General features: G+C 40.4%; 1 protein-coding gene across 1 annotated transcript in view; it reads right to left on the reverse strand.

Annotated features, from left to right (window-relative positions):
- Positions 1-2,166: 2,166 nt before the first annotated feature.
- LOC121319186 overlaps positions 2,167-25,414 on the reverse strand; it is a 28,278-nt gene continuing 5,030 nt past the window's right edge. The window contains exons 2-4 of the mRNA XM_041256373.1: positions 11,579-12,401; positions 10,741-11,058; positions 2,167-3,811 (exon numbers count right to left, since the gene is read on the reverse strand). Coding sequence (XP_041112307.1) covers positions 2,854-3,811; positions 10,741-11,058; positions 11,579-12,273 — 1,971 coding nt within the window. The 5' untranslated portion in view covers positions 12,274-12,401 and the 3' untranslated portion in view covers positions 2,167-2,853. The remainder of the gene's footprint in view (positions 3,812-10,740; positions 11,059-11,578; positions 12,402-25,414) is intronic.

A 25,414-nucleotide genomic window follows, 5' to 3' on the forward strand; every position in this document is an offset into this window, starting at 1 on the left:
ATTTGCTACAGCTTCCATCTGGGCATTAGAATCTACCTTATGTGCCAGTTACTCAAGAGAAATTGCACAGACTGACTGGTTCCATGGCATCTGTGGATCTGTGGAATTTGTTTGCGAAACAGGACAGAAGTTTTGGTAACCTCCTTAACCATGCTCGACTGAGCCACCAACCAAGCTAATCACAGAGTGTTGACTTTACGCTTGATACCTGTGTAAAGAGGAGATATTTCCAGCTACAAAAGACAAATGATCAAACACATGGAAGACTTAGATAACAAAGATGCAAGCTCAACCTGTGTCATGCCTACTGTAGATGCCTGTAACCACATCCAGACTGCTGTGCTTGATCATATGCCTGGAGAGGACATTCATCTTATGGACTGTGGACTGCCCTTGTAACTTCCAGAGAAATGTGCTGAAAAAAATAAACACCTACAAGGCTGACTGCAGTCGTACACCTGGTCTGGAAACTACCATACGAGTCAAAATAGGCTGCAAACTGGTGCTTTGCAAGAACATTGACATTGCCACTGGTCTCATCAATGGGGTAATAGGGAAGCTTCAAGCTGTTTCCTACTATGTGGAAAACACAAGTATGGTCAAAACGATAACCATCTCATTTAACAATGGAGTCATCCATACCTTTGAACGTTTGCGCACAGTTTGAAATCATGGACAGAGTCTACATTGTTCGAGAGCAGTTCCTAGTCATTGGTGCTCATGCAATCACCATTCATAAATTCCAGGTTATGACTATAAAATGGACAATTTCGTTGCACTTTCCAGAGTTATATCCTTAAGCTGGTGTCCACCTTATCAACTTTTTGACCCCACCTGCATTAATCCTATATCGTACCAGTCAGACATTACAATTTTCTCTTTCCAGTCTGATGTCGGACCCTGTCGGACTGATGTCGGACTCTGTCTGACAAGCCGAGAAAACCTTTCAATGGCCGAGTGAGACCGATAGGAGCTGAATGAAGCCGAAAAAAGGGTGTGTGTCTGAGTAATAGAGCTAGCAGCTGCAGCACAGAGATAAGACATACACAAAGGAGATAGCTGCTTCCGCATCCAGCGCTCAAAGAATATCACAGACATTTGCAGAGTTTTTTGAGATGCTACAGTTATAAAATATTATATTATTGAGGAGTTTGGTGATAAAATGAGGAGAGGATTTATCAGTATGCACGTCTATAAAGAGGTATGAGTGAACAAGGGGTGTTGTTTGGCTGGAGATGAGTGTCCTTTTGTGATTCAGTGCCTTCTAAACCTGTTTTACTCTGAAAAAAAATATTTTAAACAGAGTGTGTAAAATAAACATCGTATGTGAAAATTGGACCTGACGTGCCTGACAAGCGCTGAATAAATGGACTGCAAAGGGTTAAGGCACCTCAAGCTGCAGACGCAGAGTACAATAGGCTCAGATGGATTTATTGCCCTAAGTTGATAAGCTTGAAGGAGACCAACACGCACAAGGGACACAATTTTGTTAGGGGGATTTTTTTGTTTTATTTTTGGATTAAAGTACTGAATATGTGATTGCAATGTAGATCATACCATTAACATTGTAAGTATACTTAAGGCTGTAAATCTATGTTTAGTTTATAACAAGCAGAACCAAAAGCATGGCTTGAGAGGATGAAGACTTCATTAGCAGAGGAAGAAGCATACAAAGCAATACCAGCTCTGTTGTAGTTTGTGTTTGTTATCTATAGCGTTTTTTTTTTTTTTTTTTTGGTTTTTTTAGCAAAAATGTATTTCAAGCTTTCCACAGCTATAAAACAAATCTACAACCTGTGTTCCCTTGTTCGTGTGTCCTACTACTGTTTCTTCACCCGTTTTCCCCTCTGCCTGGTTACTCCATTACCGTAAACTATATCCTGTTTCTAAAAATGCTTGCATCTCATTAAAAACCAAGAACGTCTTTCTTAGACGATAGACAATAGAAAGATAGACAGATAAACATTTTTTAAAATATACTTTATTAACAAATATTCCATTAATTACAATACACATACAAATTACATTAGATTCTGCATTGTTTTTATTTCATTGTAATCACATGTGAATATATATATATATATATATCTTAAGTAATCAAAGAGATCCTAACCACTGTAAATTAATTCAACAGGTCAGTTTAACCATACTTTCAAATATAATTATAACGATATATTTTTTAATAGAAAATTACGAAATTATATAATAAAATATATACATTGACATTATTGATATTTACATGACATAATGATTTTCCTTCAGTCCCAGTGAAGAAGCTAAATTATCAATCTGTCCCTCAGACAACGGCTTTCTCTCGAGTGGAAGACAGTGAAGACTCTGCGCGGGGACAGAACCGCTGCTCTAAGTTAAGACCCCCCAGAAAATTGTTTCATGATATGGACAAAAGATTTATATTATTGATATATTTTGGGGTTTAAGATGAAGCAATACACATATTTCAAAATAAAACTTTCTTATCTCTCAAGAATTGTGGTCTTGGGCCCGAGGAGGATACACTCTAGTGATGATTCTGAACAAAACACTGCCCTCTAGTGTAAGTATACAGACAGTGGAGGGAAATGCCATTTCATTCTAGACAGACAGGGGGTCCCCAATTACATGAGCCCTATGTTTGATACATTCCATGATAATTATTTGTTTTAAATCAGGGCTATTATGTATTTTCTGAGTCCAATATAAAGTATGAATTCAGATTATACCCAGAGATGTATTATTTTACTACTTGTATTTATTTTTATTGTCAGAGCTCTTTGCACTGTTCATACAGCAGCAGTAGCAGATCTGACAGGAAACTCCTTCCTGGTGTACCTTACTCCATAGCCTTGTGCTGACTCACAGGTTAAAAATGTTCTTTATGTTTGAATTGACCTGCTCCAGTTTTGCTGCTTGTAATTCTACAGTTTCCACCAGCTTTCGAATCTCTTGTGCTCTTTCAGTTGGATGCCCTTCATGAAGTTTCTTGGCATTTAAACCAATCTGCACGGCATCCACAACTACAAAGACTCCAGCAGCAACACCTCCGACTACTCTGCCTGCACCTTTGAGCACCGTAGGAGCGACATCATCAATCAGGCCTGCACCAGCAGCAGCAGCATCATCAATCAGGCCTGCAGCAACACGTCCACCAGCAGCACCAACAGCAGAAGCACCAACAGCAGGAGCACCAACAGCAAGTGCATCACTCAGGTTTACACCATCAGCAACACTAGCAATAACACCAGCAACAGCATTAAGACTTACAGCAGCATCAACAGCAGCACCTGCAGCAGCAACAACAGCAGCATCAACCAGGCCTGCAGCAGCAGCAGCAGCAGAAAGACGTGTTTTAACAATCCCTGTTAAAGCAGCATCCTCTTTATTCCACTTACATTCTGGGAGTGCAGTGTTGCACAATTTACCAAGTGCTTGGAGTTTAGTGTGAATTATTTTCACTATTTCCATTACTCTCTTGTTATCGTTGCCATCACTTACAAACTTTACTATTTCTGTACCAATATTGGTGGCTCCACCAGCTACAGCAGTCGCAGTCCCTGCAATGGACAGTCCAAGAGAGGCTCCAAAAGTAACAGGAACCAGGGCTATCCCTACAATGGTCAGGACCCCCCCGACTACCCCAGCACAGTTCCCTGCAGTCTTAGCGATGGTACAGTCCCTGTCCACCTTGTCCAGCCCATCAGCAATACCATTGAGTTCTGTGAGGAGTTTTTCAATCTCCTGCTTCTCCTTTTCATACTCCTTGACAAACTCCTTGAGGAGCTCGATTCTTTCGCAGGGCTCTTCAGGGTCCATGCTGCAAAGACAGGTTCAGAATCATGTCACTTTACTGTACTGCTACTGAGACAAATATCCAGGAATTATTGAAACAATGTTTTATTGACATATCAGTCCACAGAAATGAAATGCTGGTATCTGCCAGACTAAAATGAAAAAAAAAAAAAAAAAAATCAGTGGTGAATAGGAGCTGCAGTTTCTATCCTGGTCACTAGAGGTCTCTGTGAGAGTTCTACATAGATGGAGTGTATCTGTAATAATAATAATAATAATAATAATAATAATAATAATAATAATTATAATAAGCCTTTATTTTATATAGAGCCTCATAATCATAGTGGACCACCATCACAAAGCGCTTTACAAGATAATGCTCTCAAGTTCCTTCTCGACACGAAAATCAGTTGAGCTAAAAGGCACCCACCTGGGTGGCCAAACGCCTAATAGATTATCTTTGCTAACATTATATATATATATATATATATAGACAGGTTCGTTCTGTCAGTCAATTATAATCACTCTGTGCTGTTGTGAATGCAAATATGGCTGCGGGAGTAAACGTAAATGATTGAAAAAAAAAAAAAAAAGATTGTGTCAGCACCATGCAATGCCAGCATCCTCATACCCGACTGGCACGGTGCTGCCCAGAGCCCTGCTGTGCACAAGGCTGTGCAGTAACTGCACAAGAACGAAGATAAACAAACAAACAAACAAAAACTTGGGGTGAATACAACATCCAAAACCCACGTGTCACTGTCGCCAGCATCAGTACCGGTACATATTATATACACTATGAAGTGCAATGAAATGCTACCAGTGCCGTGGAAAAAAAAAATTAAAAAAAGTTGATTGCAGATTTTTAAAATGTTTTTAAACGGGCAGAGTCGGGTATTTGTATATTATTATTATTATTATTATTATTACTTCTGTCGGAAACCAAAAGCAAATTTAAAAACTTCATCTTGATGCTTCTGAGATGACCTTTAGAGGTTTTATGTAATTCTGTTATCTGCACGGATACCTACGTTTCGAGGGGACCGGTGGCATGCTGACATGGTATAGCCACAATGTTCTCCTTGAACTGAAACGGTGGGCTTGTTCTTGCATGCCGAGAATTTGTTTCTGTGTAGATCTACATGTTGAAGCACTTTATGAGAGTAACCAAATGTTTAAAACTAAAAGTTAATATCTTTAAAGTGGTTAAAACATTCATACGTTCTTTATTAGTGTTCTAGTTTGTTTGCATTTGCAAGCTGAGTTTGATCGAATTTCAATGTAATGGAGCACTGTGCCTTTACGAAATGAATAATTTGAACAGAAGTAGGTGATATCACGTGTGAATATGTCCATGGACTTGAAAGTAAGTGCACTGCAGTCGTAGTTTACTATAAAGATAAGAAATAAAACAACATATATCTTAAAAGCTTTACCATCACTGAAAGAGACACATCTCTGAGTAGAAAAGTTTATTGTTTGTACATATTAAATAAATAATACGTCTTGCTTTATTAAACATTTAACTTATGAACTGGGTGCGTGCAGTAGTGCTTGTGGTGGGTGATACAGTTTTATATTTGTGACAAAGGTGCAGTGTTGTCCGGTTTCGTGCTGGCCCCTGGCGACAGCTCCGGAACTGTGTTAACTGTCTGGTAACTTACAAGACAAGACGAGACAATTACAAACAAACAAAAAACACAACACTCACGGTTTCTGATAACAATACACTGTCACTGTCCTTTTGGTTTTTACTGACTACAAACCAATGCGAAGGAAAAGATTACGATTCTCCGCCCCCCTTATATGCTGTCGCACATGACCCCTTGGTAAACGAATCTTCGTCGTACGGAACAAGACGTCGACGGATGCAGCAAAGGGAAGGTCCACTATGCAAGAATGTTGTCTCAGAGAGGAAAAATGTCTAAATTCTGAACAACTGAGGCCCGTTCCTTTTTTACGATTCACTCGGGCACTTCCTTTTTTCGCGATAGGAGCGAATCATGGGAGTGTCCAGCCCTCCCTCTAAAGTTGGTTCCAAAGTAACATAAAGACAGGTCGGGTGCGCTGTAAATCAAGGTATTTATATCGTATATATATCATATATATATATATATATATATATATATATATATATATTATATATATATATATATATATCAGGGGCCGTATTCACACAGCTGACTTAAGTCTAAGACCAAAAAAAAATGCTCAAGTCGTTTTTGCTGACTTTGTCAGCAGGTAAGAGGGGGGTTGACATTACATCACTTTGAACCCAATCTCTAGTCTGCGAGGGAGCTGATTGCTGTTGTAAATACACACAGCCTAGTGGATGTTTGGAGAATTGCTCATCCCAATGCTAAACAATACACCTGGATTAAATTCCAACATAGACAGATTTCTGGTGCAAGGTTAGATCGCTTTTACACTCCTAGAATTCATATTAATAAGTTTATTGATTACCAGTTTTCACCTTCATCATTATCTGATCATCACTTTGTGTCCACCACTGTTTCTTTACCCTCTGAAATTCCTGGTAAATCTTATTGGCATTTTAACATCAAACTCCTGCAAGATATTCAGTTTTGTGAAAACTTTAAATTTTGGGGGGCTAATTGGCAGAAGCAGATACACCGGTTTGACAGTTTGAGACAGTGGGGGGGACACAAAATACAGATGAAAGTGTTTTGTCAACAATACACTCAGTATTCCACTAGACGTGTGACAGCAGCAGTCAGTGAGCTGGAGAGAGAGATATTGGAGTTGGAGAGGCAGCTGGATGGCCAGAGCATTGAGATGGCATGTCAGATTCTGCGGGAAAGGAGGCAGTGCCTGGGCAGGCTGCTAGAGGAGAGGGTGCAAGGTTCGCTGCTCAGGGCCCGCTTCACTCAGCTCAGAGACATAGACACCCCTACAGCCTTTTTCTTTGACCTGGAGAAGGTGGCAGTGGAGTTCTACAGTGACTTGTACAAAGCTGAGGGCTGCGACCTGCTGAATATGGCACAATTACACCAGGGTCTCCCTAGACTGAGTGAGGAGGAGAGCAGGCAACTGGATTCCTCTCTTACTTTCCAAGAGCTTTCTAATGCGGTTACACAGCTCTCCAATGGCAAGGCATCCGGCATCGACGGACTACAGTCAGAGTTTTACAAGCGTTGCCTGGCGTCGGTGGTGCACCAGGATCAGTTTTACTGTGGCCTGGATGCTCTATCACCGGCAACCTTTTTTTAATTCGGGACCTTTTATATGTATCTAAACTTATTAACCTGAACTTTGGCTTAATTTCGCTTGATCAAGTGAAAGCTTTTGACAGGGTTGATCACAAATATTTATTTGCCACATTGGAAGCTTTTGATTTTGGTCCTGTTTTTATTTCTTATATTAATGTTTTTAGTACAGTCAAGGTGAACAGTCTGAGCCGACCTTTCCCAGTGCAGAGGGGAATTCAGCAGGGATGCGCTCTCTCTGGAATGCTGTAGTCCCTCTCCATAGAGCCCCTGCTGCAGCAGCGCCGTCTGCGCCTGACTGGCCTGGCAGTGCCCGCACTGCCCCACACCCTGCCCATACAACCTTCTGCATACGCTGATGATCTCAATGTTTATGTCACTGGAGACAAAGATGTAGCCACCCTGCAGGATAGCATCTATACTTTTGAGAGGGCCTCGTCTGCCTGGGTTAACTGGGCAAAGATTGTGGCGTACCTGGCAGGCTGATGACAGGGTGTCACCCCTTCCTCCGTACCCCAGACCCTGTCCTGGAATACAGTTGGTCATAAGATCCTGGGCGTGTTCCTGGGCAATGAACACTTCATGCAGTAGAACTGGGAGGGGCTGCTGGAGAAAGTCCAGGGGAGGCTGCAAAGCTGGCAGTGGCTCCTCTCCCAGTTGTCTTTCAAGAGGAGGGTTCTCATCATTAATAACTTGGTTGCTTCCATGCTGTTAGAGCAAATTCAGAAGAGTTTATTGGAGTTTTTCTGGAATGGGCATCACTGGCTGCGCCCCGGGGTGCTGTATCTTTCCCCAGGTGAGGGGGGCTGGGACTGATTAACTTCTCCTGCAGGGTGGCTGCTTTCCGACTGCAGGCGGCTCAGCAGCTGCTGTACTGAACAGGGCTGTGCTGGCAGGGGCTGGCTTTCTCTCTGCTGCACAGGGCGGGCCGGCTGGGTTTAGACAGATATTTTTTTCTCATTTCCCCTGACAGATTCCCCAACTCAGGACTGGACACATTCTACAGTACTCTGTTCAATGCCTGGCACTTTCTCCATACTAGCAGGACTAATTCCTCTCTACGCAGCCAATGGATCTTTGAAGAACCCCTGTTTTTTAATCCTATTTTTAATTGTTCCCATTTTAATTCTGTCACTTTGTGTGGTGTGTTTTTAAATGCTGGTTTTACAAAACTGGGTGATTTTTTTGAATTCACAGAGGTCCAGCAGGAAGCTGAGCGTGCTGCTGGGTATCAGATCAGAGAGGTTACTGGAGAAGATGCTGATTGACTGAGCCTCCTTAAGCCCGGCTCTCTCTGGGTATGTGGAGGGGTGTCTAATGCAGCGTGTGGTTCTCGAACCTGATCCTGTGTTCCCCACAGTGCTCCCCCTATGGCCCTCTGGCAGAGCAGGGGCAGCCTGGGAGGCTGCTGTCAGTGCACAACCTCACTGAGCTGCATTTTCATGCCACAAAGAAGAAACAGTTGTACCACCTGTGTGTCAAATCTCACTGCTCCCCCCAGTTGAGAGACGTAGTGGATACCAAATGGAGGGCACACCTGGGGGTGAGCGAGGCAGTGATACCCAACTGGCGCTGTCTGTACAACCTACCCCTGCCCAAACGTTCAGGAGACCTGCAGTGGCGCGTGTTGCACAGCATTGTGGCCACAAACCGTTATCCGAACCGCATGAAGCCTGGAGTGAGTGAGCAGTGTCCCTTCTGTCCTGCTTCAGAGACGGTGTATTACCTGTTCACTGACATACCCCCAACTGCTGCCCTTCTTCCAGCTTTTAACAGACCTGTTGGCATCTCTTGGTGTTGTTTTTACTAAAACATTATTTATTTTTAGTATCCCCTATAATTCAAAACAACGACAAAAATGTGTGCTTGTCAATTTTATCCTTGGTCAAGCGAAGTTAACCATTTTAGCTATTTTAACCCTGTCACACTAAACAATATTTACATTATAGCTTTTGTTGATTTTTTAAGTGTTTTTGCGTTTTGTGCTGTGATGGTTTCGTTTTGTGGGTATATTGTTTTTTGTAGTCTTGTTTTGATTCAATAAAGGGATTTAAAACTCAACTCTCTCTCTCAAAGAAATACAGTACTTGCTAACTGTATTTGACTCACAGTGCATGCTGCTAGTTCAAGCCAAACATATTTATTTTATCCAGAATATAAACTTTATTTCTGCTAACAAAACTCAGTCCTGATTTTGGATTTAAATTGAAATACAGTGCATTAAGAACTATTTACATTTTCAAACGTTGCAGATCAGTTCAAAATTAACGAGATTTAGTGTGCTACAAAAAAAATACTATTGTGTTTAAATGTGTTTTTTCTTTACTTTCCCTTTTACCACAAAGCTTCTTTCTGACAATAACTCTGGTAAACCCTACACTATCCTCAGCCTTTTAGTTTTGTGCATGAACTCTGTCTTGTGTACTCCTTTTAGTTCAAGTCGGCCTCTCCATTAACATAGCGTCACTTGACTCCGGTTAACTTCACACAGAAGAACTCGACTCAGTCTTTTCCTCAAAAAGAGGAAAAAAGAGGAAATTATGCAATAATAATCATAATAACCACAATATTAATATTCTCTTTTTTAAAAGAAAAAAAAAATATATATATATATATATATATATATATATATATATATATATATATATATATATATATATATATATATATAATCACACCTCACACTTTCTATAAGCACACTTAATCTACCATCATGGCAATTTCTTTTTTTTTTTCTCAGTCTGCTACCCACCCTTCTCAAATGCTATATTCCAATTGGCTATCAGGTTAGGTGATTCAGGAATTCAATTGGTTGGCAGAGCTGTCTAGATCTCTTAAAGTAAAAGTACCATGTTTGTACGTTACGCAGTATCCTCCACACTTGCATCTACTCGCTATAAACCAAGAACGTCTTTCTTAAAGGGATACACATCTAAAAGCAAATAGAATGATAGACAAATAAACTTTTTTTTTTTTTTAAACATACTGTATTAACAAATATTGTATTAAATACAATACACATACAAATTACATAACATTCTGCATTGTTTTTACTTCACTGTAATTACATGTGATTATACATTACTTATATTTACATGCGATAATGACTTTTCTTAAGTCCCAGTGAAGAAGCAATATGATCAAAATTATCAATCTGGCCCTCAGGCAAAGGCTTTCCCTTGAGTGGAAGACAGTGAAGACGTTGCGCAAGGACAGAAATGCTGGTCTAAGTTAAGACCCCAAGAAAATAGTTTTGTGAAATGGACTTAACCCTTTGCAGTCCATTTATTCAGCGCTTGTCAGGCGCATCGGGTCCAGTTTATTTTCACACGCGCTGTTTATTTTACATGCGCTGTTTACATTTTTTTTTTTCAGAGCAAAACAGGTTTAAAAGGCATTGAATCGCAAAAGTTATGTAGGGAAATCATTGAAGAGAAACTTCAGTTTTCATTTGCTTGTTCAGCTCAGAAAGGCGCAAGTAATTATTACTTTAGCAAAAATATGTCTAGACCACTGTTTACTGTGAGGAAAGGGCAATACTAATGTGGAGTTCCTATCATTTTTATAAGCTGCCTTTGAGATGCTCTGAGCTGGACTGGAGAACCATAGCTGCCAGAATCACGTGACAGTGTAATCTGGTCAGGAGGGAGGTGTTCCATTCCAATGAATGGAAATTTACATTTTTTCTACTGGAAATCTAATCAGTATTTTTAAATAAATAACAAACCTCTTCAGTTCCTCCTTTACGTTCCTCATCCGTTCCTCCTGCAGCTGCCTCAGTTTCTTCTCTATCTTCTTCCACGTTGTCTTTATCTCACTCGGCGTCTCCACCTCCAGTGTCTTCCTGATCTCACTCAGTTTCTCCTCAAGCTCTTTCCCAAGTTTGCTCTTCATCCCTATCTTCATCAAGAACTTTGCCTCTCTCAATTTCTTCTCCATCTCTCTCTTCAGTGTCTCCTCTATCACTCTGAGCCAATTCTCCAATGCCCACTTCATCCGTCTCTCCTCCATCTCTCTCAGTTTCCTCTCCTCCTGCTCATCCACACTGTTGAGAGAATCACACACACACATCAATAATCCTCATCATTAATAATCATGTTGTTGTTCATTAAAAACACAACCTCCCCTGAGAAGATGAAGCCCCCACCCACACCCCCTCCCTCCAGTTACTGGAAGTCTAATTGAATAGGTTCTGCTGATAAAGCTGCACTTGAGTCATCATGAGTGTTTAATATTAAACTGGATCAAGCTCTTTACTGTTCCTAACTCTCCTTGGAGACAGTCCTGTTCATGTCAGTTTCTACTAAATCACCTCATCACTCACTCAGCCCCCAGTTAGCTGGATTTCTTCTCTGGAGAAACAGTTTCCATAATGCTGCTAAACCTCTCTATTCTCAGCTGTGCATATAAACTGATATAGAAGAGACAGGCTGCTGGACTGTGCATATATGTTGATATAGAGGAGACAGGCTGCTGGACTGTGCATATATGCTAATATAGAAGAGGCTTATAATCATCATAAAATTCATTTTGCAATTAATTAAAAATAAAGAAACATAACTTACAAGATAATGTAAAGAAACAAAGCTGCTGCAGCGAGGACTGCGACTCCACCTAACACGGGTCCGAATAAGAATTCGACTGCACCTCCAACTGCGCCTCCGACTGCACCTCCGTATCTGTATGCGATTATGCCTCCGACGGCAGCAGCACCTGCAGCTGTGAGTGTCAGCATGCCTCCAACTGGGCTTCCGAATATGAATCCGATTGCACCTCCAACCGCAGCAGCACCTGAAACTGTGACTGTGAGTGTCAGCATGCCTCTGAAAGCGTCTCCGACTAACCCTCCGACTGTGCCTCCGACTGTGCCTCCGACTGCGCCTCCGAATCTGCGTCCGATTACGCCTCCGACCGCAGCAGCACCTGTGACTATGACTGCGAGAGTTAGTATGCCTCCGACTGCACTTCCGAATATGAATCCGATTGCGCCTCCGACCGAAGCAGCACCTGTAACTGTGACTGTGAGAGTCAGCATGCCTCTGAAAGTACCTCCGATTATGAGACCGATAAAGCCCCAGACCACAGTAGCACCAGCAGCTGTGAATGCGAGTGTCATCAAGCCTCCGACTGCACCTCCGACTGCACCTCCGACGGCACCTCCGACCGTGGTAGAATCTGTCACCATGTGTGTCAGCATGCATCCAACTATGGCCCCCACTGAGCCGCCGAGTACGCCTGTTAAACTGCAACTGATGGTCATTCCTGCGCCAGTCAATCCAAATCCACGTCTGATTGTGCCTTCGAGTGCAGCTGCGACTGCACCAGCAAGTGCGCCTCCGATTGTGAAAGCAAGCAAAACTGCAACTGCGGGTCCACCTTCAAGAAGTGCTATGGAGAGAAAACAGAGATCAACGATGTTATATTGCCAAACATTTCTCTGGAGAGAAGTATATACTGTACAGTATGTAAGTGGAAATGACAAATGACTGCTTCCTAACACAATTTGTGAAGGCACCCACTAGAGGGGAGGCATGCCTTGATTTAGTCTTTTCAAATAACGAAGATAGAATAACTAAAACAGAGGTCAGAGAACCACTGGCAAACTCAGACCACAACATGGTCTCATTTGAAGTGTTTTTTAAATCCCCAAAAGTAATGACTAAAGCTAAGGTTTACAATTTTAGAAAAGCAAACTATGAAGGTATGAAACAGAGACTAACAGAAGTAGATTGGAGTAAAATAGAGAAAACACCCACAGAAGAAGGATGGTTGTTCTTCAAAAATGTAGTACTAGAGGCGCAAAACAATTATATCCCTAAAGTAGACAAATCTAAATGTAAAACTAAATTGCCAAAATGGTTTAATAGATCAATTAAAAAAAATATTCAGCGAAAAAAGGCATTTTACAGAGCATTGAAAAAGGACCAAAAAGAAAGTACGCAGAAAGAGTACACAGAACTGCAAACGCAAGTCAAAAAGGAAGTTAGAAAGGCCAAGAGAGAAATAGAAATAAACATTGCTAAGGGAGCTAAAACCAATTCCAAAATGTTTTTCCAATATTACAACAGCAAGAGAACATTCAAAGAGGAGATTAAATGTTTAAGAGATACAAATGGCAAAATCGTAGAGGAAGAAAAAAAAATAGCAAATATGTTAAATGATTACTTTTCACAAGATTTTACAAAGGAAGATACTGACAACATGCCCCACATGTCATCCAGTTCCTATCCAGTTTTAAATAACTTTAGCATAACTGAGGCAGAAGTGTTAAAGGGACTAGGAGCTCTTAAAATAAACAAATCCCCTGGGCCGGATGAGATCCTCCCAGTAGTACTCAAAGAAATGAAAGAAGTAATTTACAAACCGCTAACCAAGATCATGCAGCAGTCTCTTGACACAGGGGTTGTACCGACAGACTGGAAAATTGCAAATGTAATACCGATCCACAAAAAGGGAAACAAAACTGAACCAGGTAACTACAGACCAGTAAGCCTGACTTCTATTATATGCAAACTTATGGAAACTATAATAAGATCCAAAATGGAAAATTACCTATATGGTAACAGGGTACTGGGAGACAGTCAACATGGTTTTAGGAAAGGGAGATCGTGCCTAACTAACTTGCTTGATTTTTTTGAGGATGCAACATCGATAATGGATAATTGCAAAGCATATGACATGGTTTATTTAGATTTCCAGAAAGCTTTTGACAAAGTCCCGCACAAAAGATTAATTCTCAAACTGAACGCAGTTGGGATTCAAGGAAACACATGTACATGGATTAGGGAGTGGTTAACATGTAGAAAACAGAAAGTACTGATTAGAGGAAAAACCTCAGAATGGAGTGTGGTAACCAGCGGTGTACCACAGGGATCAGTATTAGGTCCTCTGCTATTCCTAATCTACATTAATGATTTAGATTCTGGTATAGTAAGCAAACTTGTTAAATTTGCAGACGACACAAAAGTAGGAGGAGTGGCAAACACTGTTGCAGCAGCAAAGGTCATTCAAAATGATCTAGACAAGATTCAGAACTGGGCAAACACATGGCAAATGACATTTAATAGAGAAAAGTGTAAGGTACTGCACGCAGGAAATAAAAATGTACATTATAAATATCATATGGGAGATATTGAAATTGGAGAAGGAATCTATGAAAAAGACCTAGGAGTTTTTGTTGACTCAGAAATGTCTTCATCTAGACAATGTGGGGAAGCTATAAAAAAAGGCTACATTGTGAAAAGTGTTGAATTTAAATCAAGGGAAGTAATGTTAAAAATGTACAATGCACTAGTAAGACCTCATCTTGAATATTGTGTTCAGTTCTGGTCACCTCGCTATAAAAAAGATATTGCTGCTCTAGAAAGAGTGCAAAGAAGAGCGACCAGAATTATTCCGGGCTTAAAAGGCATGTCATATGCAGACAGGTTAAAAGAATTGAATCTGTTCAGTCTTGAACAAAAAAGACTACGTGGCGACCTAATTCAAGCATTCAAAATTCTAAAAGGTATTGACAGTGTCGACCCAAGGGACTTTTTCAGCCTGAAAAAAGAAACAAGGACCAGGGGTCACAAATGGAGTTTAGAAAAAGGGGCATTCAGAACAGAAAATAGGAGACACTTTTTTACACAGAGAATTGTGAGGGTCTGGAATCAACTCCCCATAATGTTGTTGAAGCTGACACCCTGGGATCCTTCAAGAAGCTGCTTGATGAGATTTTGGGATCAATAAGCTACTAACAACCAAACGAGCAAGATGGGCCGAATGGCCTCCTCTCGTTTGTAAACTTTCTTATGTTCTTATGTTCTTATCAGAGATTGGTTTACCTGACAAGATCACATCTCATTTGAGTCTCGTCAATGTCTGTATTTTGTAGATCACTTGTTCCTGGCAGCTGGATTTCTTCTCTGGAACACAATTTCATTCAGTCCATTATTAAAGAGCACAGAGCTTCCCATTTCAGCCTCATTTCATTTGTGTACAGCTCCCTCCTAGTTTCATGGTGCTTGCAATCATTCAGATTGCTTCTTTTACACTCCCAAGACTCCAGTAAGTCATTTTGTTCTCAGTGTGAGAAGTTTGCTACCACACCAGTTTCATTCTTATTTTCTGTATAGCACAGTAGGTCTATAGCAGGGATGAGCATTTTTTTAAAATATTTTAAAGTTCTTACTGATGTGAGTGTAGTCCAAAAGAAAAGACAAAGCGTAGTTCATCATACTGAATCGTGATCTTCTTATATTTAAAATACATGTGCCTGATTACAGACTCCTTCCCCGTGGACTGACTTTCTATCCTAACATAATGAATATATATTTCCCTCAATTCAGCATTACCACATTTCTTTGTCTGCTAAATATGTTTATACATTTTTGTGGCAAAGTGTTCTCAAAGTGTTAGTGTTCGTGCCCTGTTTGTTAGTGTCTGTTCGTTTTGTTTGTCTAATTTATTTTGGCTTCAATTGTTGTGTACTGTTTTTGTTTAAACCTTTTATTTTATTCACTTACTATACCGTGCAACAGCGCAATTCACATTTCACCTTGCAGTACTGTGCATTTCTTCCAGGTGTGACGTCACCACTACAACCTGTTTGTCATAATTCTATATAAGGACATGTCCATGGTTATATAACAAATATAGTGGCTCTCAAAAGTATTTACCCCCCTTGGACTTTTCCACATTTTATTGTGTTACAACATGAAATCAAAATGGATTTAATTAGGAGTTTTTGCCACTGATCAACACAAAAAAAGTCAATGTCAAAGTGAAAAATAATTTTTTTCTAAATTAATTACAAATATAAAACAGAATATAATTGATTGCATAAGTATTCACCCCCTTTGCTATGACACACCTAAATAAGCTCTGGTGCAACCAATTGTCTTTAGAAGTTACATAATTAGTTGAATGGAGTCCACCTGTGTGCTATTAAGGTGTTTCACATGATTTCAGGTTAAATACACCTGTCTCAGGGAGGTCCCACAGTTGGTTAGTATATTTCCCAACAAAAACTACAGAAGACAAAGGAACATTCAAAGCCAATCCGGAATAAGGATCTTCAAAAGCACCAATCAGAGGTAGAATATAAGAACATTTCCAAGGCATTGAATATCCCCCGGAGCACAGTAAAGTCCATTATTAAGAAATGAAGAGATGACACAACTGTGAATCTTTCTAGAACAGGCTGTCCTCAAAAACTGAGTATCTGGGCGAGAAGGACACTAGTGAGAGAGGCCAACAAGAGGCCTATGGCAACACTAAAGGAGTTACAGTCTTTCAAGTTGTGTATGAAAATGTACAATGAACTTGAAATCTCCAGCTTGTTAAGCTGAAGAATAGTGTAAAACTAACACATAGTTTTGTAACGTTCATAATAAACAGCAGGCCTACACAATTTCACTGGATTACTTTAAAAGATGAAGCGATTAAACACATGTCAGATAGTCCTACAGTTGTTCTGGTTTTAATCACAAAGGGCAGCAACTCTTCAACACTGCTAAAGGACATCTATGAGGCTGCTTCAGAGAGCTTTTCAATCCTCAGCAACCCACTGACCTGCCCAGTGGTGGTGACTACCTATGCTGTGTGAAGTGAACCCCGCTGCTGTAGCAGCTGATCACATTTTAAATGCATTATACACTCATGCATAGACTTCTCATTAACATACAGTGTATTTGAATTTTCTGTTTACTTATACAGAGTCTGTATAATATGATGTGGAATAATAATATCTATATTTTTTAAAAAGTTGAAGGGAACAATACTTTACAAATGCATCAAACAAATGCTTTAAAAACTGATTAGCAATACTACTATAAAACTATATAACTGATTGGGCTATTATACTATCAGTCATGTTAAGCTTTGTATTTAAGAACTAACAAACCACACATACCAGGAAATAAAGTGAGTTAGTACATCAACTGTTTATATATTTGTTACCGGTGGTGCAAATATATGTCTTCTTCAAGCACTATATGTACATCGCACCCCGTTTGTCACGGTCAGAAAAATATAGGTTAAAATAATAATAATAATAATAATAATAATAATAATAATAATAATATTATTATTATTATTATTATTATTATTATTATTATTATTATTATGTGTATAATTTCAGCCGTGTACTGTATGGTGGATGGATTTTCATTTCAAAATCAATGTTTTCACCTGTATTTTTAAATATCGTATCTACATCGTTATATTATTTTCTAATGTCATTATTTTAGATTAACAAAGTTAACATGCACAGGAGTACACAGTGTAATTAACAGCTGAAGTAGAATAGAAGACAAGCTTACCAGAAAGGTTTTCTTTTCACTTTTAATAATTAACTTATTTTACTGCCACGTGCACTGAAGGAATTTTCTTTTTCCAAAAGACTCGCATGTTTTACAATACATGAAAGCGACTCACCGTTTTTCCTTTATACCTAAGGCGAAGAAATGGAGTCGAAGCCAATACTGTACACAGTATTTGGAAAAAAAGGTTGCATTTTTTTTTTATTGCATATACCGCTGTTTAACTGCTAACAGTAATGCGTTTGTGAACTTTTGTGGCCTGCGCAGTGCTATATGGGGATATCGCGTTTTCTAACATAGAAACGAAGTTGGGCAGTGATCTTGTACGTTTTAGAAACGCACTGAAGATATTATTATTATTATTATTATTATTATTATTATTATTATTATTATTATTGCGTTTTTGTTTGTTTTTTAAAATTCTGGGAATGCAGAATTGTGTGTAAGCGCTTCACTGGGATTTTTTTTTTAATTTGGCCTATTAGATTATTAAATCAGACGTATATTCACTGCCGAGTGCTTAGTGCTGCGTTTGGTTGTTCTGTTTTGTTACTGTTCATGACCTGTGTGTGTCATGCTGTGTGGGTTGTTTTTGTTAACGAATTTAAGGGACAGCCCTTACTATATTGCTATACTATTTAGGTCCCTAGATACTATGCCTAGTGCTAACTGTTTTTGTTATTGTCTAAATTCTACGCAGAACACAGAATTTAGAGTCGTGCTAAAAATATTCTGCAACTGGTTATGGGATTGTTTTGCATGCCACCTAGTCAAAAAAGGAGAAGAAATGATGGCGCTGAAAGAACACATTGAGAATGTTACACTCTGAACTGGTCGGATCAAAGTTATACATAATGTATAGTTTCTCCAGACGCAGTATAGTCAGATACTGGGCAGTAAAGTTAACTGAGTGTTTGAGTTTGGTTGAGTGGACATTCCGATTTAAAAATGACTTTCTGGAAATAAGTTTTATTATTGAGACGCAGCAGGGCCTGTGTGCGTCAGTGACAAAGTAAAATGAGTTCAAGAAGATAGTATTTAGAGACTAAGGTGAGGCCAGAATTTAAACCCAATTACCTGAGAAAGTTGAGTTGTCCTAGAAGAAGATATTGTGAAAGAAACAAAAAATAGCTTGTCATTAAGTTCAGATAGCGGGAAGGCAAACTGTACCTAACCCTAACCTTACTTAACCTTGTAAAATTATATTATTAAAATCGTTTTCTGTGTTTCTCTCACTGACTTTGGATTAGTACTCGGGGGAACAATCTGCCTGCACCGAATGTAGTTACTCGTTTAACACTAGAACCGCCGGGTTCCCTTTCAGTGGAATGACAACCATTACCAAATGGGAAGAGCCCTCTCTGACCGCCAATCACTGAGCATATATAAAAACACTGTCCTATCGGGGCCCTGCTGGGAGGGGGAAGTCCCTCCCACCTCCTACTGAAGAGGGACGTCCTCACAGTAGCATATCTCCATTTTCTCTCTCACTTCACTGAGACAGGTTAGAGATTGCTTCGTGCTATCTTTGTCCGAATTTGGCTGATTTGTCGGTTTAATACCGTCAAACTTAATTTCATCCATGGTAGAATCATGCTTTCGAGTGTTATTGAGAGTGCTCCTGCCTAATTCTCGTGTCAGTTTACTGACTAGAGCTGGTTTCGACCCCTCTCGGGAGATTGGTAAGCGGCCATTACTCTCTTTTTCACTGCACAAGGCCTCGTGTAGTTTGCTATACCGTGTTGGGAGCTGTTGTGGTGTGGTAAGGAGACCCCGCGGGCTCACGGCGTCGTCCTCTATGGCGATTTAATCGTCCACAGTGAGAAAAAAAACAAAAAAAAACAGGTCGGGCTTTCCTAGCGCGGCGGTGCTTGCCCTTGGCGAGCACGCCAACTGAATCGGCTGCACAGCCCGGCATCGACAGCGCTTCAACCCGTCGACTTCAGGCTTGAACCAGCGCCAACCCGGCCCCGATTGACTCGGCACTGGTGTGACCACCTTCGGCGGCGTCTACAGTCCGGCACCAACTGCGCTACCGACTGCGCTGTCCCTCGGCACGGAGCGCAGCAGCCCCGCCTACGCACGTTCCATGTTAGTGTGTAACACTGCAAGGCTTTTTTTTTCACATTAGCCTACTGCACGACTTCAAAAAATGAAAACTATGGTAAAATAAACATTTCAAAAGAAAATACTGTGTAACCAGCTGTAAACTGGTTATGTGTAGGCCTACATACAGAACTGTAAAATCAAAATCATTACTATAAAAAAGAAAATAACTCTGTTCACATTGTGTAACGGGAATGTGCATGCAGGGAAACATACTTCAAAGAGCCCCCATATTAGCACAATCCACACAGATGTAACGCTTATCAACTCGTCGTGTGCATTTAGCACATACTGCTCTTCCACAATGGGCACAGATATCAGACGTTTTATTTTTATTGCATTTAGTTGTCGTTGTTTTCTGTTGCGTGTGTCACTTGATGCGCACTGTATCCAGGTTGAGCTGCGTTTCTCTGCCGCTTTGCAACTTTCTGATTGAAGTGTTTCTGCCAATGCTCCATGGCTAGCATCATAAGCTGATATTTTCCCCTGTGCATTCATTGTACAAAATGAAGAAATTGATGGCTGCCATGTCCAGTACATTGTTAAATACAGCAACTGGACACTGGTGATTGCTTTCACGGAGAATTAAGTTTTGCGCAGATGGTGGAAAATCTCTTCTCGCTCTGTTTACTGTTCCAATCAGGCAGTTTTTTTCTTCAACTGTTTTGCTAATTACAGTGAAATAAAAAATGTCATTGGTAACATTCATCCCTTTTCCTAAGCACGGTTACATCAGCCTAAGTACCACATTGCCACCCAGTCTCTGACCAGCTGGACGAGTTTCATCTTTGCACAGGTATGGTCCGCTGCCAGCCAAAACTTGATCCCAAATTTGACAGGATTGTTTGACGTGTATTGTGTCCACTGATACCGTGCTTTTGTCGGAAACAGCTGCTTGTCTGTGTATTGTTTTATGTTTAGCTTGAAACAGACAATGCTGTTTTCAGTGAAGTCATTACAAATCCCTGCTGCCAATGCAAATATATCTGTAGCTACTCTCAAAACACAAAAGTAACAAGATTTCTCGAACAATTCTTGTAATAGTAATATTATAAGACAGCAGACTATATGCTCACGTAGACAGCCACGCTGCAGCTCTCCAAGAAATTGAGAAGATTACAGTAGAGATTTAGATAACACATATCTAGACTTCAAGAGCAATATTTTATTCAAATACATACTGCTGTAAACTCAGCAGAGGTAGAGATAACAAACAGACTTGTATACATATATAGTAGGGCTCTGGGGTGGGGAAGGGCTGTCTGTGTCTAAGTGTGTGTGGGGGTGGTGCTGATTTGTTGTTAGCCACATAATAAACTGCATTAAATGCAAGATCCTTTGTGTGTGTCTCCACTAATTCTCGTGCTCGCTACAGTATTATAAATGTATGAATAAATTAAGAAATAGAAAGCTAGAAAAATATGTCATTAATTGATTTGGTTTATCAAGGGCAATTGACATTATATACCTATATAAATTTTTCATGTACAAGTTTTTTATAATATATATATATATTATATATATATATATATATATATATATATATATATATATATATATAAGAGGAACGGTAGTGCCTCATACAAGTTAGAAAAACTGCGGAGATTTAGTTATACAATGAAACACAAGGTGATCCTTTGCTTTTCATTACACTATGTAACACATGTAACGCCTGCACTAATCGGTTATTGGGCAAATTAACCAATAACATTGAAAAGGCACGAATGCAATTTAAGCCCACTAAATCAAGGAGCATCTCTATAATTAAAGGTAAAGTAGTAGATGTACCCTACTTAGCTCAATCCAGACGGTTGTCATGCTGATGCGCTGGGGAGACCGCACTGGGTTGATCCCCAGAGCCAGCATCACAGCCGTTGTGTGTGCTGATGCGCTGGGGAGGCAAAATAAGCTGATCCCTGTAGCCAGCATTACACTTCAGCAATCAATCTACATCATCAGATGGAAAGCAATGCAAATGGATCACATTAGTTTACTATAAAGCTACATCCTAGTTGGTGCTGTAGGGTCGCAAAATGAAGTGCAGCGATGATCAGAGACAATCAATCACACCGATTGATGCATCAAAGGTTTATTGCAGTGGTCATCAAAATACAGAGCGCTCCAGAGAATAACAGTCACTTCATCAGTAACTAGTGTATTCTACCGGGGTAAAGTACATACATAGGTTATATAGTTTCTACATAAAATCCCCTGCTCCTATCAGGATTTGGCATGCAGCAGACAATTCATCCATCCCTACCCCCTAAACTCATATACTCAACCAATAGAGGATAGCTATGGGGCATGATTGCCCCCTCCGTTGCGGTTGTTATGTTCACTTCAGCCTGGAATTTACGATCTAGCAAGCAAGCAGGCATTGCCCTTCTTCTACCATCCCCCCACTGCCCCTGGACATCTGACCCAACCTAATGGTGTACTGAAACATTCCACCCTTCCCCCCTCCTTTCACAAATTCCTTACTAAACATTGTAAAACCGCACCCAAATGATCGTTGATTGATACTGCTATCCTGTTCGGTTCCTTCAGACCTCCCTTATGGTCCATGACCATAGGACTTGATCTTCGGGTCCCCGCCAGAGGTTACTAGCACTTGTCAGGGACCTAATGTCTTAAATGCTCAAAGCATTTTGGTAGATGGGTGCAGGTCTCAGGGGTTGATTTTGTAGATGTCTGCGCTCTTGTTGGTGCACATGTTCCTCCGCATTCTCCAGAATAGGATGAGAACAATAATCAGGCACACAAATGAGCCTAAGGATGCAATCCTACCCGAGATGTTTCACCACCCAAACCAGTCAGGTCCACCTTTACCAAACTCTCAATCTTTACCAGATGTCCGGGACAGACTTATTTTAGCCAAATCAGTAGCCATATTAGCATGTACCTCAGCTAACACTGCTTCATGCTGAATTTCAGTTAGAGCCTCGGTTATTTTCTTGATTGTTTGATATGAGGGTTTATGGTCTATTGTGTGCAAACATGCTTGAGCTTGCTGGCCCTGATACTTAATCAGCTGAGGGGGTGAGGGATGTATAACATGGCTGCCTAAAGTCACAGTATAATTTACATATGAGCAATAACTAATATTAGTAGCACAGAGCCGGGTACCCATTGATAGGTGACGCCGATCGGATGTCACACACCAGTGGGTTTGGTTTAGCTGCGCAATTTGCTCAAACTCCCATGATAGGCGTACTACCGCCCTCAATGATAGGTTAGTTGAATTCATACGAGCATTACAAGTACATACAACAATTCTTTTGACTTGAAAACAACATTCAATATTAAACAGACTACCATTAGCTACCCATTCTATATTATTAAGGGTATAGACATGGTTTCCCTTTGGCATCGCCAACGCTTGCACCCGACACAATGCCTGGCATTGCATCGGTTTCCCCGAAAGGATCATAATTTGATAATGTATGTCTGGAGTCTCGATTCGGGCGGGCGAGTACAGCGTCCCATATGTCAGCCGCCCATTCAATTCCGAGGCCTCATTTTTTTATTCTGTAAAGATGATGTGTGTGAGATAGGGAGCCTATTATTTAATAGATCCGTTATATCACGATTAACGTTTGCCATCATGAGGGTCCCCATTCTATAACATCTCTCTTCATGTTGTGTAACAGTTACATCTGTCATTATGGCCGTAATTAAGTCCTTAAAAGCTTTCACCACTAATTTAATAGCAACAGCACTATAATGTACCCCTGTAGCTGTATTGATAAAGCTTTGAGCATTATACCAGTTTGTACCATCATTCTGCTGTTTCTGAAACTCAGCATTCACATTATTCATGAGCTGCCCCAAACCAACCTGCCACTTCAGATAGGATTTCTCGCTTGCGCTGTTTAGGGATATCAGTGGACTGGTAAGTACTCTGTTTTATGTATCGGGTGAGTGCATGTTTCATTTGGTCTGTGAATATCTTAGTTAGAGATAAGAAATCAGAACAATGGGTCTGTGACGATTCTAAAGAGTAATCACAATGCACTGTGACTCGGTGCCAGACCACCTCCTCAATGAATCCTAATGGTTCCCCCACCTCTATGAGCCCATGTGGTGAAGGGGTGAAGGTCTGGGGACAGGGGAGGTGTCATTGCGGGTGTAAAGACCTCATTACAGTATTGGTGAAGGGGATAAGGTCGTTCTGCCCCTAGGTATGGAGGCACGACCTGTTTTTCCTCCTGATTGCATGCGTTGTCCCCGGGGATTGATCTAATGAGTCAAGACAAAACACTTTATGGTTATACATTCGACACAAAACATTTCACGATTATGCCTTTGTTCCAGAGAATCCCTATCCTATCGCTCCTCTGTCCATCGAGGGGAGGCCTGAGAGCTCCTTGACCTGTGGGTAGCAAATGCGTTCACATACAAGCTGAGCTACCCGATCGCCGGCTCTTATTTCAAAGGGCTCGGCCCCAGTATTTTGGACCAGGATACCTACATTTCCGGTATAGTCGGCATCCACTACGCCGGCCCCTATGCATATGCCATGCTTAACTGCTAAGCCGGAACGAGGGGCAAACCTGGCATAACACCCAGGTGGTACTTTTATTTGTATATCTGTCAAAATGAGGCCTTGACTTCCTGGAGGCACCAGATAATCATATGCACTGTATAAATCAAGGCCAGCTGCCAAGTACCCAGCAGGGATCAATTTTCACCACTTGGAGGACATCCGCTTCTGCGGTTAAACACGCCTGCTGTTGCGCCACGAAGTCCTGGCTTAGCAAATGTGATTGATTTTTGGTAGAGCTTTGTCTGGGTTTTGCTCACCCATTGATGTAATGGTTTTGTCAACTGAAAAAGTAAGATTACTTATAAGTGCTATAGGTCTCACCAGAGGAGATTAAATGTTTAAGAGATACAAATGGCAAAATCGTAGATGAAGAAAAAAAAATAGCAAATATATTAAATGATTACTTTTCACAAGTTTTTACAAAGGAAGATACTGACAACATGCCCCACATGTCATCCAGTTCCTATCCAGTTTTAAATAACTTTAGCATAACTGAGGCAGAAGTGTTAAAGGGACTAGGAGCTCTTAAAATAAACAAATCCCCTGGGCCGGATGAGATCCTCCCAGTAGTACTCAAAGAAATGAAAGAAGTAATTTACAAACCGCTAACCAAGATCATGCAGCAGTCTCTTGACACAGGGGTGGTACCGACAGACTGGAAAATTGCAAACGTAATACCGATCCACAAAAAGGGAAACAAAACTGAACCAGGTAACTACAGACCAGTAAGCCTGACTTCTATTATATGCAAACTTATGGAAACTATAATAAGATCCAAAATGAAAAATTACCTATATGGTAACAGGGTACTGGGAGACAGTCAACATGGTTTTAGGAAAGGGAGATCGTGTCTAACTAACTTGCTTGATTTTTTTGAGGATGCAACATCGATAATGGATAATTGCAAAGCATATGACATGGTTTATTTAGATTTCCAGAAAGCTTTTGACAAAGTCCCGCACAAAAGATTAATTCTCAAACTGAACGCAGTTGGGATTCAAGGAAACACGTGTACATGGATTAGGGAGTGGTTAACATGTAGAAAACAGAAAGTACTGATTAGAGGAAAAACCTCAGAATGGAGTGTGGTAACCAGTGGTGTACCACAGGGATCAGTATTAGGTCCTCTGCTATTCCTAGTCTACATTAATGATTTAGATTCTGGTATAGTAAGCAAACTTGTTAAATTTGCAGACGACACAAAAGTAGGAGGAGTGGCAAACACTGTTGCAGCAGCAAAGGTCATTCAAAATGATCTAGACAAGATTCAGAACTGGGCAAACACATGGCAAATGACATTTAATAGAGAAAAGTGTAAGGTACTGCACGCAGGAAATAAAAATGTACATTATAAATATCATATGGGAGATACTGAAATTGGAGAAGGAATCTATGAAAAAGACCTAGGAGTTTTTGTTGACCCAGAAATGTTTTCATCTAGACAA

This window comes from Polyodon spathula, chromosome 8 (assembly GCF_017654505.1).
Source record: "Polyodon spathula isolate WHYD16114869_AA chromosome 8, ASM1765450v1, whole genome shotgun sequence".
Classification (NCBI taxonomy): domain Eukaryota; kingdom Metazoa; phylum Chordata; class Actinopteri; order Acipenseriformes; family Polyodontidae; genus Polyodon; species Polyodon spathula.